Source organism: Ceratotherium simum, chromosome 13 (genome assembly GCF_057802395.1).
Source record: "Ceratotherium simum simum isolate JZ-2026a chromosome 13, ASM5780239v1, whole genome shotgun sequence".
Taxonomy (NCBI): domain Eukaryota; kingdom Metazoa; phylum Chordata; class Mammalia; order Perissodactyla; family Rhinocerotidae; genus Ceratotherium; species Ceratotherium simum.
Genome location: NC_141912.1, coordinates 33,645,139 through 33,662,601, shown reverse-complemented (window position 1 = coordinate 33,662,601; position 17,463 = coordinate 33,645,139). Strand labels below are relative to the sequence as shown.

Genomic DNA, 17,463 nt, shown 5'->3' with positions numbered 1-17,463 from the left:
GTTTCCCTCAAGGGCAATAAAAGACTACCCATTTTAAAAAAGATAAAAAAAGAAGATATATATTTTAAAGATAGTTTGGAAAAAGAACAGATATAAAAAAGAACAAAGCTGAAATCCTAGAAATGAAAAATAGTTACTGAAATTGAAACAATAGATAATTAAATAAAATATTCATATTTATAACTATGTAAATATATATAGTTATATAAATAATGGTTAAATATTATATTAATCACAGCTAAAAAGAGTGAATTGGAAGATAGAACTGAGGAAATCTCTCAGAATCGTACACAGAGAGGAAGAGTTTTAAAATATGAAAGAGAAGTGAGAGCCCTGGTTGGATAGAATAAAGAGGTCAAGTGTAAGAGGAATTCCATAAGGGAGAATTCAGATAATAAATGCCAGGTAATATTTTAAGAGATAGTAATTGACAATATTCCAGAAGAAAAGAGACTTAAGTACTCAGATCAACAGGGTCCACTGAGGGCTGTAATTAGATAACTTTAAAATACACACTTACACGCATACACACACACATGGCTGCTCATGCCAGCCACGACTCATCATAGTGAACTGACAAACAAAGATAAAAAGAAAGTCATAAAGACCACCAGAGAAGCAGATCTACAAGGAACCATGTTAACTCTAGACTTCTCATTAACAATAATAATGTGCCAGAAGACAATAGAGCAATATCATCAAAGAACTGAAGGAAAATTACTGTAAATCCATATGATACAACGAGCTAAACTATCATTTATGAGTGAGAAAAAATGAAGTCATTTTCCATATATTCAAGAACTTAGAAGCTCACTAACGCCTGATTCTCAGTGAAAGACTTATTAAAGGGACATACTTCAGCGAAAATAAAAACTCAAAACGGAGTTAGAAGAAAAAAGCATATATAAGAAAATAAATTGACAAAACACGATGCTAAACCTAAAATGTTGAGTATAAAGAAGAAGAAGAGAAAGAAGAGGTAAAGAAGGAAAAGAAGTAGGAGGAAGAGAAGGGGAAGGAGAAAGAAGTGAAGGAGGAAAAATTTATTAGTGTGTTTTAAAATGAACAGACCTAAAGCATTAGAAAAAATACCTTAGAGACAAGGCTGGTGATTACGGATGAAGATAATTTGATGGAAGAACAGAAATACTGATTAATTTTACACTTTGTTAAAAAAATGTAAATTTGAATATGTAGACTAAAAAATAAGACAACTATTAATATAAATAGAAATGCAGCACACACCTTCTGAACCCATAGGGAAAAATATAAAAGGATAAAGAAAACTTTATTAATCCAAAAGAAAACAAGAAAAGAAAAGAAATGAAAGCAAAAAAAAAAAATTTTTTAAATGAGGTGGCAGAAAAAGGTTTAAATATGCCCCTTAACACAATATAATGTTATACTAACATTGAAAACTACAAACTCTCAGATGTAACAAGAAAAGAGAAATTTTTCTTAATTTTCTACTTTCCTGTAAGAAAGAAAGAAAAATTAGCCAGATTCTGTTAACAAGAAATATACCTAAAATAAAATGACATGTAAAAAATTGAAAATGAAGGAATTTTAAAATATACCAGGTAAATAACAAGAAAACAAAAGCTAATACAACTGTGCAAATATCAGATAAAACAGAAGGTAAAAAAAAAGGGACAAATAATGACATTCTGTATTAATAGAAGAAATTTTTAACAGACTGTGTAACAGTCATGAGCTCATAGGTGCTTATTACCATAGCCTTTGAAATATATAAAGCAAAAGCTGAAAAAACAGCAAAGAAGAAATCAATGCATTTATAATTAAATGAGGAAATTTTTATAATACCTCTCCCGGAAAATAAATAACACAGATAAAAATTATTAAGGCTAGAGAAGCTTTGGCTGACACAATTTTAAAAAGCTTGGTCTAATAGATGTACATAGAACCTTCCATCCAACAAGCACAGATGGAAAATTTACTAATTTGACCAACTAATTAAGAGTTTCACTCAACTAGAAAGAGTCTCAAATAATTCCAAAATAAATTTTTGACATAATATGAAGCACGCTTTCTGAGCACAAGGTAATAAAATTAGAAACCAATAAAAAAAATTAAAATATACATATTTGGAAACTAAAAAGTATATATCAAAATAATCCACAGATTACAAAGGAAATTGTGAGAAAAATTACAGAATATATAGAAATAAATGACAACAAAAGCATTACATATCAAAACACTTAGGATAACGTCAAAATATTATTTCGATAGATACTTATCACAGTAAATGATTTTAATAAAAATCATTAATGAATAAAAATAAATGACCTAAACATTGAACCCAGATAGTAAAAAGGAAAGGAAATAGTTCATAGTACTATTAGTGTAGTAATCTACAGATTCAATGTAATTCTTACCAAAATTCCAGTGGTATTTTTCACAGAAACAGAAAAAAATCCTAAAATTTATGTGGAACCACAAAAGACCCCAAATAGACAAAGCAATCTTGAGATAAAAGCACAAAGCTGGTGGCGTCACACTTTCTGATTTCAAACTATATTACAAAGCTATAGTAATCAAAACTGTATGGTATTTGCATAAAAACAGACATGTCCAGTAGGACAGAATCAAGAGCCCAAATACAAACCCATGCATAGACAGTCATCTAACATTTGACAAGGGAGCCAAGAATACTCAATGAGGAAAGAATAGTCTCTTCAATAAATGATGTTCAGCAAATTGGATATTCACATACAAAAGAATGAAATTAGACTCTATCTTATACCACTCACAAAAATTAACTCAAAATGGATTAAAGACTTAAATGTAAGAACTGAAACTGTAAAACTCCTAGAAGAAAACATAGGGAAAAAGCTCCTTGACACTGGACAAAATAAACAAGTGGGACTACACCAAACTAAAAAGCTTCTGCACAGCAAAAGAAAAATAAACAACAAAAGTAAAAATAAACAAGTGGGAGTACATCAAACTAAAAACTTCTGCACAGCAAAAGAAACAATCAGCAAAATGAAAAGAGAACCTACAGAATGGGAAAAAAATATTTGCAAACCATCTATCTGCTAAGGGGTTAATATCCACAATATATCTATGGAACTCATACAACTCAATAGCAAAAAAACAAACAACCCAATTTAAAAATGGACAGTGGAACTGAATAGACATTTTTCCAAAGAAGATATATAAATGGCTAACAGGTATATGAAAAGGTGCTCAACATCACTAATCATCAGGGAAATGCAAATCACAACCACAGTGAGATACAACCTCATGCCTGGTAGAATGGCTGGATGACATGATAGTTCTATTTTTAATTTTTATATATACATAGGCATATATATATCATGCACATATACATACAATGGAATATTATTCAGCCATAAAAAAGAAGGAAATCTCACCTTTTGCAACAACATGCATGGACTTTGAGGATATTATGTTAAGTGAGATGTCAGACAGAGCAAGACACATATTGTATGTTCTCGCTTATATGTGGAATCTAAAAAAGTCAAACTCATAGAAATAGAGTAGAATGGTGGTTGCCAAAAACTAGGGGGTGGGAGAAAGGGAGAGATTTGGTCAAAAGTTACAAACTTCCAAATATAAGACGTATAAGTTCTAGAGATCTATGTACAGTATGGTGACTAAACTTAACATTGCTGTATTATACACCCAAAAATTGTTGAGAATAATTCTTAAATGTTATCATTATCACACAAAAAAATGGTAATTATGTGAGGAGTTTGAGATGTTAACTAACCTTATTGTGGTAATCATTTCACAATATATACATGTATCAAATCGTCAAGTTGTACACCTTAAACTTACATATGTTATATATTATTAATATATCAGTGAAGGTGGGAAAAAAAATCAGTGGGACAAAATCAATTGCCCAGAGACAGATCCTTCTTATATGACAAAGTTGATCTCATAACAGACAGAAAATTCAATAAATTGTCTTGGGTCAATTGAGTGTCTTTACATAAAAAAAAAAGAGAGAGATGTTCTACCTCACACATTTCCTTAAAAAAAAATCAAGTCCAATTAAATACCTAAACATGAACTCTATCACTATTAGAAGAAAATATAGAAGAATAGATTTATGTTCTCAGATAGGGAGTGAGATTTTTTTTAAAAAATCCAGAAAACACCAAACTTAAATATTGACTAACAAAAATCCAAAACTTATTGACCAAACACACTACACACAAAGTTAAAAGACAAGAGGCAGTCAGACTGAGAGAAAATGTTTGTAGTATGCATAGCTATCAATGTTATCAGCATTAAGAATATATATAAAATCCCACAATCAGTAAGAAAAAGAAAAGAAATTAAATGATTTAAGGATAAGAATAAGCAGTTCACAAAATAGGGAAACTGAATGTCTAATAAACATACAAAAAGTTGCTAAATCTCTTTAATGATCAAAAAATACAATGTAAAAATGAGATACTACTTTTCTCAAAATATATTGGCCAAAATTTTAAAGCCTGACAAGATTCAGATATTTACTGAGATGTGTGATAAAGTGGGAATTCTCATTCTCTGAAAAACAGTTTGCCAGTATCAAAACCAAATATGTGCAAACCGTATGAATTCTACTTCTGGGTATAAACACTAGAAAAAAGTCTTAAATATGTACATAAGAACACGTAAAAAAAAGTTTGTTGTGACATTTTTAATAATAAAAAATCAGAAATAATAAAATGTATACCTAAGACAGAATTCTATACAGCAGTTTAAAATGAATTAACTAACTATAGTGTCTGTGTGTATAAGCAAGGAAAGATCCCAAACTATAGTGTTGAATGAAAAAAGCCAGATGCAAAATGATGTTTGCAGACATAAAATGGTATTAAAAGATGACATATGCAAATTAAAGCAAAAAAATATTTAAACCACCATGTTGCTTAAGGATCCACATATATATGAAAGTACTTTTAAAGAAATGAGCAACCTACCTGACAGAGAGTTCAAACAAAGAGTGTTAAGGATGCTCACTGATCTGGGGAGAAGAATAGATGAACTCAGTGAGAATGTCAACAAAGAAATGGAAGATATAAAAAAGAACCAATCAGAAATGAAGAATACAATACTGGAAATGAAAAATTCACTAGAGGGACTCAAAAGCAGAGTAGAGGATACAGAAGAATGGATCTGTGAGCTGGACGAAAGACTAGAAGAAATTACCCAAGGTGAACAGGTAAAAGAGAAAAGAATTAAAAAGAGTGAGGACAGTCTAAGGGACCTCTGGGACAACATCAAGCGCACTAACATCCATGTTATAGGTGTCCCAGAAGGAGAAGAGCGAGACAAAGGGGCAGAGAATCTATTTCAAGAAATAATAGATGAAAACTTCCCTAACGTAAGGAAGGAAACAGACATCCAGGTACAGGAAGCACAGAGAGAACCAAACAAGATAAACCCAAAGAGGCCCACACCAAGACACATCATAATCAAAATGTCCAGAATTAAAGATAAAGAGAGAATCCCAAAAGCCGCAAGAGAAAGTCAAGTTACATACAAAGCAAACCCCATAAGGCTATCAGCTGACTTCTCAGCAGAAACATTACAGGCTAGAAGAGAATGGCATGATATATTTAAAGTGCTAAAAGGAAAAAACTTACAGCCGAGAATACTCTACCCAGCAAGGTTATCCTTCAAAATGGAAGGAGAGATCAAAAATTTCCCAGACAAGCAAAAATTAAAGGAGTTTGTCAATAAGAAACCAATGCTACAAGAAATGTTAAAGGGATTGATTTAAGTGGAAAAGAGAAGACCACAAATAGGAAAAATTATCTATTTCCATGATAAGAGGGTAATGGATACAAATGCACGAAAAAGAGGTCGGATATGATATTAAAAACATAAAATGAGGGAGGAGGGGAGCTAAAGAGTAGAGCTTTCAGACAGAGGTCAAACTAAAGAGACCATCAATTCTGTACAGAAGAAGAAAGGAACAGAGAAGGACTACTAAAACACTGAGAAAAACAAAAGTTAAAAAATGGCAGTAAGTACATACTTATCAATAGCTACTTTAAATGTCAATGGACTAAATGCTCCAAGTAAAAGGCATAGGGTGGCTGACTGGATAAAAAAACAAGACCCATATATATGCTGCATACAAGAGACACACTTCAGACCTAAAGACACTCACAAACTGAAAGTGAAGGGATGGAAAAAGATACTCCATGCAAATGGCTATGAAAAGAAAGCTGGGGTAGCAGTACTCATATCAGACAAAATAGACTTTAAAACAAAAACTGTAAAAAGAGACAAAGAAGGGCATTACATAATGATCAAGGGAACAATCCAACAAGAGGATATAACACTTGTAAATATCTACGCACCCAAGGTAGGTGCATCTAAATATATAAAGCAATTATTAACAGACATAAAAACAGAAATAGACAGTAACACAATAATAGGAGGGGACTTTAACACTTCACTTACACCAATGGATAGATCATCCAAACAGAAGATTAATAAGGAAACATTGGCCTTAAAAGACACACTAGAACAGATGGACCTAGTAGATATATACAGAGCATTCCATCCAAAAACCGAAGAATACATGTTCTTTTCAAATGCACATGGAACATTCTCCAGGACTGATCACATATTAGGCCACAAAACAGATCTCCATAAATTTAAGAAGATTGAAATAATACCAAGCATCTTTTCTGACCACAGCGGTATGAAACTAGAAATCAACTATAGGAAGAAAATCAGAAAAGCCACAAATACGTGGAGTTTAAACAAAATGCTACTGAACAACGACTAGGTCAACAAAGAAATCAAAGAAGAAATCAAAAAATACCTGGAGACAAATGAAAATGAAAATACGACATGCTAGAATTTATGGGATACAGCAAAAGCAGTTCTAAGAGGGAAGTTTATAGCAATACAGGCCTATCTCAACAAACAAGAAAAATCTCAAATAAACAATCTAACAATGCACCTAAAGGAATTGGAAAAAGAAGAACAAACAAAGCCCAAAATCAGTAGAAGAAGGGAAATAATAAAAATCAGAGCAGAAATTAATGAAATAGAGACCAAAAACAATAGAAAAATTAATAAAACCAAGAGCTGGTTCTTTGAAAAGATCAACAAAATTGACAAACCTTTAGCTAGACTCACCAAGAAAAAAAGAGAGAAGGCACAAATAAGTAAAATCAGAAATGAAAGAGGAGAGGTTACAACAGACTCCTCAGAAATACAAAAGATTATAAGAGAATACTATGAAAAGCTATATGCCAACCAATTCAACAATCTGGAAGAAATGGATAAATTCTTAGAATCATACAACCTACCATAACTGGATCAAGAAGAAGTAGAGAATTTGAATAGACCAATCACCAGTAAGGAGATCGAAACAGTAATCAAAAACCTCCCCAAAAATAAAAGTCCAGGACCAGACGGCTTCCCTGGTGAATTCTACCAAACATTCAAAGAAGACTTAATACCTATCCTTCTCAAACTCTTCCAAAAAATTGAGGAGGGGGGGAAGCTCCCTAACTCATTCTACGAAGCTGACATTACCCTGATACCAAAACCAGACAAGGACAACACAAAAAAAGAAAATTACAGGCCAATATCACTGATGAACATCGATGCAAAAATCCTCAACAAAATACTAGCAAATCGCATACAACAATACGTTAAAAAGATTATACACCATGATCAAGTGGGATTTATTCCAGGTATGCAGGGATGGTTTAACATTCGCAAATCAATCAACGTAATACACCACATTAATAAAATGAAGAACAAAAATCACATGATCATCTCAATAGATGCAGAGAAAGCATTTGACAAGATACAGCATCCATTTATGATAAAAACTCTGAATAAAATAGGTATAGAAGGAAAGTACCTCAACATAATAAAGACCATATATGACAAACCCACAGCTAATATCATCCTCAATGGTGAAAAACTGAAAGCTATCCCTCTAAGAACAGGAACCAGACAAGGATGCCCACTCTCACCACTCCTATTTAACGTAGTATTGGAAGTCCTAGCCAGAGCAATCAGGCAAGAGAAAGAAATAACAGGGATCAAAATTGGAAAGGAAGAAGTGAAACTGTCACTATTTGCAGATGACATGATTTTATATAGAGAAAACCCTAAAGAATCCACCAGAAAACTTTTAGAAGTAATAAACGAATATGGTAAAGTTGCAGGATACAAAATCAACATACAAAAATCAGTTGCATTTCTATACACTAACAACGAAGTAGAAGAAAGAGAAATTAAGAATACCATCCCATTTACAATTGCAACAAAAAGAATAAAATACCTAGGAATAAACTTAACCAAAGAGGTGAAAGATCTGTACACCGAAAACTATAAAACATTTCTGAAAGAAATTGAAGAAGACACAAAGAAATGGAAAGATATTCCATGCTCTTGGACTGGAAGAATTAACATAGTTAAGATGTCCATACATCCTAAAGCCATCTATAGATTCAATGCAATCCCTGTCAAAGTTCCAACAACATTTTTCACAGAAATAGAACAAAGAATCCTAAAATTTATATGGAACAACAAAAGACCCCGAATAGCTAAAGGAATCCTGAGAAAAAAGAACAAAGCTGGAGGTATCACACTCCCTGATTTCAAAATATACTACAAAGCTATAGTAACCAAAACAGCATGGTACTGGCACAAAAACAGACACACAGATCAATGGAATAGAATCGAAAGCCCAGAAATAAACCCACACATCTATGGACAGCTAATCTTTGACAAAAGATCCAAGAACATACAATGGGGAAAAGAAAGTCTCTTCAACAAATGGTGTTGGGAAAACTGGATAGCCACATGCAAAAAAATGAAAGTAGACCCTTACCTTACACCATACACAAAAATTAACTCCAAATGGATTAAAGACTTGAATGTAAGACCTGAAACTATGAAACTTCTAGAAGAAAACATAGGCAGTACGCTCTTCGACATCGGTCTTAGCAACATCTTTTCAAGCACCATGTCTGACCAGGCAAGAGAAACAATAGAAAAAATAAACAAATGGTTCTACATCAAACTAAAAAGCTTCTGCACAGCAAAGGAAACCATCAACAAAACGAAAAGACAACCTAACAATTGGGAGAAGATATTTGCAAACCATACATCTGATAAGGGCTTAATCTCCAAAATATATAAAGAACTCATGCATCTCACCAACAACAAAACTACCAACCCAATTAAAAAATGGGCAAAAGACCTGAACAGACATTTCTCCAAAGAAGATATACAGATGGCCAACAGACACATGAAAAGATGTTCAAAATCACTAACTATCAGGGAAATGCAAATCAAAACTTCAATGAGATATCACCTCACGCCCGTCAGAATGGCTATAATTAACAAGACAGGAAACAACATGTGTTGGAGAGGATGTGGAGAGAAGGGAACTCTCATACACTGCTGGTGGGAGTGCAAACTGGTGCAGCCACTATGGAAAACAGCATGGAGATTCCTCAAAAAAGCAAGGATAGAACTACCATATGATCCAGCTATTCCACTGTTGGGTATTTATCCAAAGAACTTGAAAACACCAATTTGTAAAGGTACATGCACCCCTGTGTTCATTGCAGCGTTATTCACAATAGCCAAGACTTGGAAGCAACCTAAGTGCCCATCAAGGGACGAATGGATAAAGAAGAAGTGGTATATATACACCATGGAATACTACTCAGCCATAAGAAACGATGAAATCCAGCCATTTGTGACAACGTGGATGGACATTGAGGGTATAATGCAAAGTGAAATAAGTCAGAGGGAGAAGGCCAAATACCGTATGATTTCCTTCATTAAGTAGTAGATAATAACAACAATAAACAAACACATAGGGACAGAGATTGGATTGGTGGTTACCAGAAGGGAAGGGGGGAGGGACGAGGGTGAAAGGGATTATTCGGTACATGTGTGTGGTGATGGGTTGTAATTAGTATTTTGGTGGTGAACATGATGTAATCTATGCAGAAATAGAAGTACAATGATGTACACCTGAAATTTTTACAATGTTATAAACCAATGTTACTGCAATAAACAAAAAATTAAAAAAAAAAAAAAGTTATTGGGTATGCTGAACTCATAATAGTGGTTGCCTCCAAAGAGCAGAAAGAAAGGTAATGAACCTGGGACTAGTGATTCAAAGAGATTTTGGTCATCTCTGTACTATTTTTTTCTTAGAAGAAAAATTGAGAACAAATATGACAAATGTTACATTATAGGTAGTATGACTATATATTTCTGAAATATTGAGTATTTTTTAAAATATCTCAAAATAAAAAGACAGAAAATAAAACAAATATACTGTGATGTCCTAAGCAGGCATGCCATCATGACAAATTTGGCTATGGAGCACCAGTGCGTCCCCCTGCAAAAGATCCAGCCCCTCTTGCAATGCATCCTGTACCTTCAAGCTCTGGGAACTGTAAGGGAGTGACTACACATCCTCACCCACTAGTCTATCAGAACTTCTCTGGTTTTCTTTATTTTATCCACTGTCCCTGAGGCTATTTGAAGGAGCCCCACTTACTTCCAAAGCTAATGCCCTTCTTTGTCAACAGCGCTGCCTTCTGATGTTAAAAAAGCCACTGATCCTCAAAGTGCTTTATAGTGCTGGGTTCCATGAGGAATGAGGATTTCTTTCTCCACACTGATACTTGTTACCTGAGACCCAAAATAGCACAGCTTGAGTTCAGTCTCATATTTCAATAAAATTGCTGCTTAGTCATCTGTGAACAAGAACAGACACAGAGACATGTTTACACACTCAAAGAACAGTTTTCAATATTAGTGCAACCCAACTTTATACTTAGAAAACAATAGTTTTCTTTTATGTAGGTTTTCTCATACTTAGATGGAACGGTTTGGTTACTCAGAGTCATAGTGTATCAAATATCTGCTTTTCAAATCTTACTTTTCTCTGCTTTGCTTTTTCATACCTAGACCTTTCCAGAGATTTCCTAGAACAAAAGAACAAGCTGGCCCAAAAGTGTATTAATTATTTCACCTCTTACAAATAGAACACTCCTTATAACTTTGAAATTATTATTCCTAGCCTTAGCAAGTTTTCAAAATCTTACAGCTAAAATCCTGCCAGGGCTTAAGCACAAAATGTCGTATGATCATCCCTCCTCCGACAATCTCTTTTGTTCACCCTCATGCATTGTGTGGCAGGGATCACTGCCTGTCTTCATATGCCCAATACTTGTCTCCCTTATAAGGCATAAAATCTTCCTGACTAATGGTTGCATGAGGAGAACAGGGGGAAAGGAGGAGCATTCTGACATTAGGCACAGTAGGGAGAATTTCTTCATTGATTCAGCAAACATTTGTTAAGTGCCTGCTCTTGCAGAGACCATGCTAAGTATAGAGATTGATAAAGAGAACACAGAACTTGCTCTCAGAGAAGGGAGTGACAACCTGGGCAAATCAAGTGAAGAACAATGGTGAGGATTGCAGAGATTGAGAATGTGGGTGGAGATTGGGAGAGAAAAACGGCAGAGGAAGACCAAAAAAGTAGCTCAACTAAAATAGGTGAGGACGTTACACATTTCCTGATTTCACACAATCAGAGACTTAGATGGGAAAGGGAAAGGTGAGCTCCCTCACTAGCTGTGGACCCTTCTTCCATAACACTCCCAAGGCAAAGTGGTCTCTGCTTAATCACCCTTCTTTTCACTACTATCCAGTGTGCGGGGCTCATACTGGAAATGACATCAGTGAAAATGTGTTTCTGGTTCATCAGACAACCACACTAATTTGTTTGTCTTTTTTATTAAAGCCAGACCTGAGAAATCTAAGAGTAAGTCCCATGTTTCTCTCACTTCTATTGTTATCATTGATATCTCATGGTATCTAGAGGACCTTTTGTGCCCTGTTTTTAGTATAAACGTACCAAGACTTAAGATTTATATTTATGGCTCTATGATTTATTAATTTTTTCAGGATTCCTCTCCATCTAGCTTCTTGCTTCCCTATTCCTATTTTCAGTAGCTTGCTCTACTTTTGACTATCAATGTCCATTTGGAGTCTATAAATGAAATTAATTAGTACTTAATGTGGTACTATAATAATAAATAATATTTATTAAGTACTTACAATGTGCCAGGCACTGTACTCAGGGCTTTGTATATGTGTATACATTATATCAGATAAGTATTGTTATTCCTATTATAAAGAGAAGGAAATAGTGAGACTAGGTAACTTGCCCATGATCCCACAATTATGAGCAGGAGAGGCTGGGATTCAATTCAAATTCAGATCTATTTACCTGACTCTAAAGTCACACAATGACTCCATCCCAGTCAAATGGTGAGAAATATGGTCACCCAGCCCTAAGATATTTATGCTTACGGGGGAAAAGAGAAACTTTTCTAAAATTAACCTAAAGAACAGTAATTAGCAAACAGGAATCATAGTAATGATCAGGATAAATCAAAACAATCATTCCTAAATAGTGATGGGAAAGAGAGGAATAATAATAAGAAGGCAGTAAAGTATAAGTGACATCAAAATCTTACCAGTCAATGATTTTAGAAAGTTTGAATTAGCAGAGAGAAATCAGAAGTAAGAAATAGCCTCTCCCAATGATTCCACTCTTATCCTTTCTTTGCAAAGAGACACTCAAATTAAGAGAGACTTGAGCTGAATAATCTGAAGATATGAGCATAATAATCTGAAGATATTTATTCTCCCACTATATTTAACTGATTCTAAATAGAGTTTGGTGGTCTCACAAAGTCCCGTTTCTAAAGCTTCCAGCATAAAGCTTGAAAAGTAATTCTGTTCTTCATCCAGAAACCTCTCACTCATTTATTTGATTTCTTTTTCACAGTAACACCAGAAGAGCCAAGTAAGTTCTATATTTATTCATCAATTCTGGGGTTGGGTCCCGTACTGATTATATCCTTTTCTGAACACGTAAGACCTTGACATTCAAGTTTCAATCTCTTTTGTTTTTATATTGAATAACTTCCTCTAAAATTATTGATGAATATTTTAGAAAGTAAAAAACCCACAGATGGGAATCAAATAATAAGCTGGTTAAAGGTGACCTGAAATTAGAAATAACGCTTTTGAACATTTTTTGTAAATTGTCACCTATGGAAAAAAAATGCTAGCTGTTAATATTTTTAGTATTGGAGTTTATCAATGTTTTTGATAGAAAATAAAAAATTAGGAGATGATGAAAATAAAGTTGAACTGGCAAAGTCAAATTAATTGGGATCTTACTCATTCAAAAAATATATATTTATTGAGGGCCTACCACATGCCAGGCACAGGGAATACAGCAGGGATCAAAACAGAAGATACTGAGCTCCCAGATTTTACATATGATTTAAACATTCCTGACATGTTTCTCATCCAGAGAAGTTGAGAAGCATAGGAAGAAAAGTAGCTTTCTCCCACATCTAGAAATGGAGCTCTTGCATCTGACAAATATGTTTTAGTAGTACTTAAGAGTATATTTCTGTCTTTATTCACTAAGAATAGTATCAATAAGAGCCATATTCTCTGTATCCACTTTAAGGACACCTGCAATTCTAAGAAATTCCCTTTCTGTTTGATATTTCTGTTAGGTGCTCACCGTGGGCCTTTTCCTAAACATGGCTGCTTCCATTCCAACAGAAAGATTGACATTTATATTTCTCGCACCCTTTCCTCAGAATCCTGCCAGAATATTTATGATTTTATACAAAAGCATAGACCACAAAGATTGGTGGAAAAAATAAACATGATTTTTTCCTAGTAAGTTAAAATGTCCTACTAAAAGCAAACAAGATTTTACATACTTAAAAAAACTCATGGTAAGGACATAATAGAGATCATATAGTATTGCCTGAGGAGGGAGGCAGGAAAAGTGAAGTCTGTCCTCATTTCTGACTGTGCTGGAACTGCTTATGTTCATTAATCTTTGCACATACATTGACCAACTTCTTCCCTCTTGGATTACTGAATAATATTTGGAAAATGAAACTGATAAACAAAAATAATTAAGAGTGAGATGAAAATCTCTTGGGATTGGCTCTATTGACTTTTCAACAAAAGAATACATTTTTAGCTAAATATAAAGTGGAGATGACAGAGAAAAGTGGGAAAACTCGTGGAAGAGTAAGCAATGAGAAAAGACAGTAGAATGAAAATGGGGGCCGGCCCCGTGGCTTAGCGGTTAAGTGCGTGCGCTCCGCTGCCGGCGGCCCGGGTTCGGATCCCGGGTTCGGATCCCGGGTGCGCACCGAGGCGCCGCTCCTCCGGCCATGCTGGGGCCGCGTCCCACATACAGCAACTAGAGGGATGTGCAGCTATGACACACAACTATGTACTGGGGCTTTGGGGGAAAAATAAAATCTTTAAAAAAAAAAAAAATGAAAATGGAAGCAAAATTTAAAGGAAATGAGGTTTTCCAGTTCTATGGTATTTCAATTTTCAAGAAAAATGGGATGATAAAAGGAGAATAACGACTATGTTACTGGAAAAGAGTGACGAAAATAACTTATGTAAAAAGCTTGGAGCTTGCTCTTCCTTTTCATTCCAGAAATTCCTATCTGAAACAGTATCAGTAAGAATTCTATTAGCAATGTCAATTCTGTTATTAGTGTCAACCCATACTAATAATTTGCATTTGGATTTTAGCACATGCAGCAGTACCTATCAGTAAGTTCCTTTACTTTTCATAAATCTGGTATAAATGGGGATCCCAGAATGAAGAGAAAATTTTTTTCTAGTTCTGACCAATTCTATTTAATGCTTCTACTTATAAATATTTCCTCTCCCTCTTACTCAGCAATCTGCTGGGTTCTTAAGTACTGGATTGAAAGAATAAACATTTGACTAAGAGACTATGTATAAAAGAAACATTTTGTTTTCTAAAAAAAATTCGTATAGCTTTTAATAACAAATAAAACTTTCCATTCTGCACAAAGGAAAGATATATACGGTGGAATATAACAAATGTGGAGATAACAACAAGGAATAGAGGAAAAATCAAGAATATATGTTAGGTGTAGGGAGAGGAAAGAGAATAACTGCAATTAGCATTCAAATTTGTAGTTGTTTAAAAGTTATCAGTAGAATTTAAATTCTCCATGCTAGATAAGAAAGAAAAAAAATGACCTAAGCATGTATATATGTACTAGCCCACTCTGCCTTTCTGCTACATTGAAATAAACTGAAGCCAGTCGCATCAGACTGGGACTATTCCTTTACCACGAAAGAAATGCTACACCCCCCCTTATTCCATTATTTATGTCTTTCTGGGTGAGGTTTGGTGTTTTCCAAAGATCTCATTGTTAATGCCTTAGAAAGAGCAAGGAAGGAAACTACATTCTTGATCCAAAAACTTTGCTAATACATTTTTGTTTCGTGTTGTTCTGCCAGTTACTTCAATACCTATTGGTAAGTTATTATTCATCTATTTCTTAATTCCAGTGTCTTTAGAAAATGTTCCCTGACATAAAGGATTTTACATTCACATTTTCCAAACCCCTTTGCCTACTTATTATCTAATACCCTTAGGGTAATGATGAATTTAGAAATTATAATATGCCCAATGACTGGCAAAAAAAATAATAAAGGATAGAAAATTAAGACCCTGAGGTAGTATTTTTCACCTAATGAAGAGAAAATTTAAATATAGTAAGCAATGCTGGCAATGCTTTGGTAAAAATTATACATTCATACAACACTGATCCCATTTAAACTAATATAACCCTTTTAGAAAGCAAATTTGCAGTATGTTCCAAGACACACAAAATATAGTATGCTTTAAACTCATAAGTCTATTTCCAGAGATATGCTCTAATGAATAATTCTAAATATGGAATAAGCCATTTGCATGATGTTAATTGATAAAAAAAACTTGCAAAGTTTTATTTATTGCAAAGGTTTATTTATTTTTTATTTATTGCAGTAATTAAGAAAGGAATCAGACAGATCTAGGTTCAAATCCCAGCTAAAACATTTATCAGATATGTGGCTTTGGGTAAATTATTTAATCATTTTAAAAATTTAACTCATATTGTCTCTATTTGGCATTATCTCTAATCACGTCCTTGCAAATCTGATGTTCTCATTCTGTTTCGGCAGAATGGCAGGGGATAAGTAAACTAAGTGATGAACCTAGAAGAATAATATAATGGAAGGTGAAGAATAGAACAGAGACATTCTGAGATTAGAGATTGAAATAGGTAGAAAAACAAAAGGAGCAAAATTTAAATAAACATTGCTAGGTCTTGAAGAGTTTTAAATTCTCATAAAAATTGAGAAGAAAAGGAAGAGAGGCTAAACTCAACTCCCTTTTGCCCACCATGACAGATTTAGGACTATAGAAGAGGATTAGGAAATTGAAGCTTTTGGGGTTTCTCATTTGTCATTATAACTGATCCTTGCTCTGCCTATTCTATACCTCTGAAAGATATGCAAGTAAGAACTCGTCTTCCATGTGATACATGTCTTACACATGCTGTTTCTTAGCCAGATTTAGAATTCTGATTAAACACCAGAGATTATCAAAAAGAAAAATTATCATGACAAAAGTTTTAAAATTGATAATTATAAATAAACTTTCTCTACTGCAGCAAAAAGGAATATGATGAGACCTGACATGGTAGTAAAGGTTTGAAAGGGAGAGAGAATGTTGAAAGACAGAAAAGAAGATGAAGAGGGAACTTAAGTTAGTAACCTTTAACTGGTGACCAGTCTCCTGAAAGGTTGTGACCCTTGCCCTAGTTAAGAATGTTAAAAATAAAATTATTTCATTAGAAAAAATGAGCTTTACTCATATAACCCATCAAACAAGCCTTCCAAAATGGTCTAGATATTTAAGTTATTAAAGTGGAGTTAATATTGAGTTAATAAGGGATAGCATATTCTTATAGGATTTAATGTTTCCTAAAAGTCCCTTTTCTGATATTCTAAGTAAAGTTTCAATGGGAACATAATTTTAAAAAATAATAATTTGTTTTATTTTCTTTTTTAGCAATTGGTCCAGTAGCAGCTGGTAAGTTTCAATTATCTTTTGCAGTTTCTTCTGGTCCTCTGTAACATCTGGGTTCCTTTGTTTGCACTGACAGTTTTAATATCTGACTACTCTGAACCCTGAAAGTCAGGTTATTTTCATCTTTTTTCCTCCACATTTTCTAGTATTCTTTTTAAGTTACAAATAGTTTTGGAATTTGGGGTTTTATGTTGTTGTTGTTGGTTTTGGTAAATCAAAGGCCCACCAAAACAGGAAAGCACATGGCAAGGACAAAGAAAAAAATTGTTCATTTACTTAGAGAATTAAGTTAAAGAAGAGAAACAAAGGGAAAAAATGTTGGCAAAATATGTTGGGGTCAAATCACATGAAAGACTAGGAAAATAACACACTAACAAATTTATATTTCAGTCTGAAGCTTTAGGGTCACAAAACAAAATTCCAACAAACAAAAGGTGGAAAAAATAAAATGA

The 17,463-nt window shown here is 33.8% G+C and overlaps 1 protein-coding gene across 1 annotated transcript in view; it reads left to right on the top strand.

Annotated features, from left to right (window-relative positions):
* Positions 1-17,463, top strand: part of TSBP1 (testis expressed basic protein 1) — a 93,238-nt gene that overhangs the window by 55,619 nt on the left and 20,156 nt on the right. The window contains 1 exon segment of the mRNA XM_087437813.1: positions 16,994-17,014. Coding sequence (XP_087293939.1) covers positions 16,994-17,014 — 21 coding nt within the window.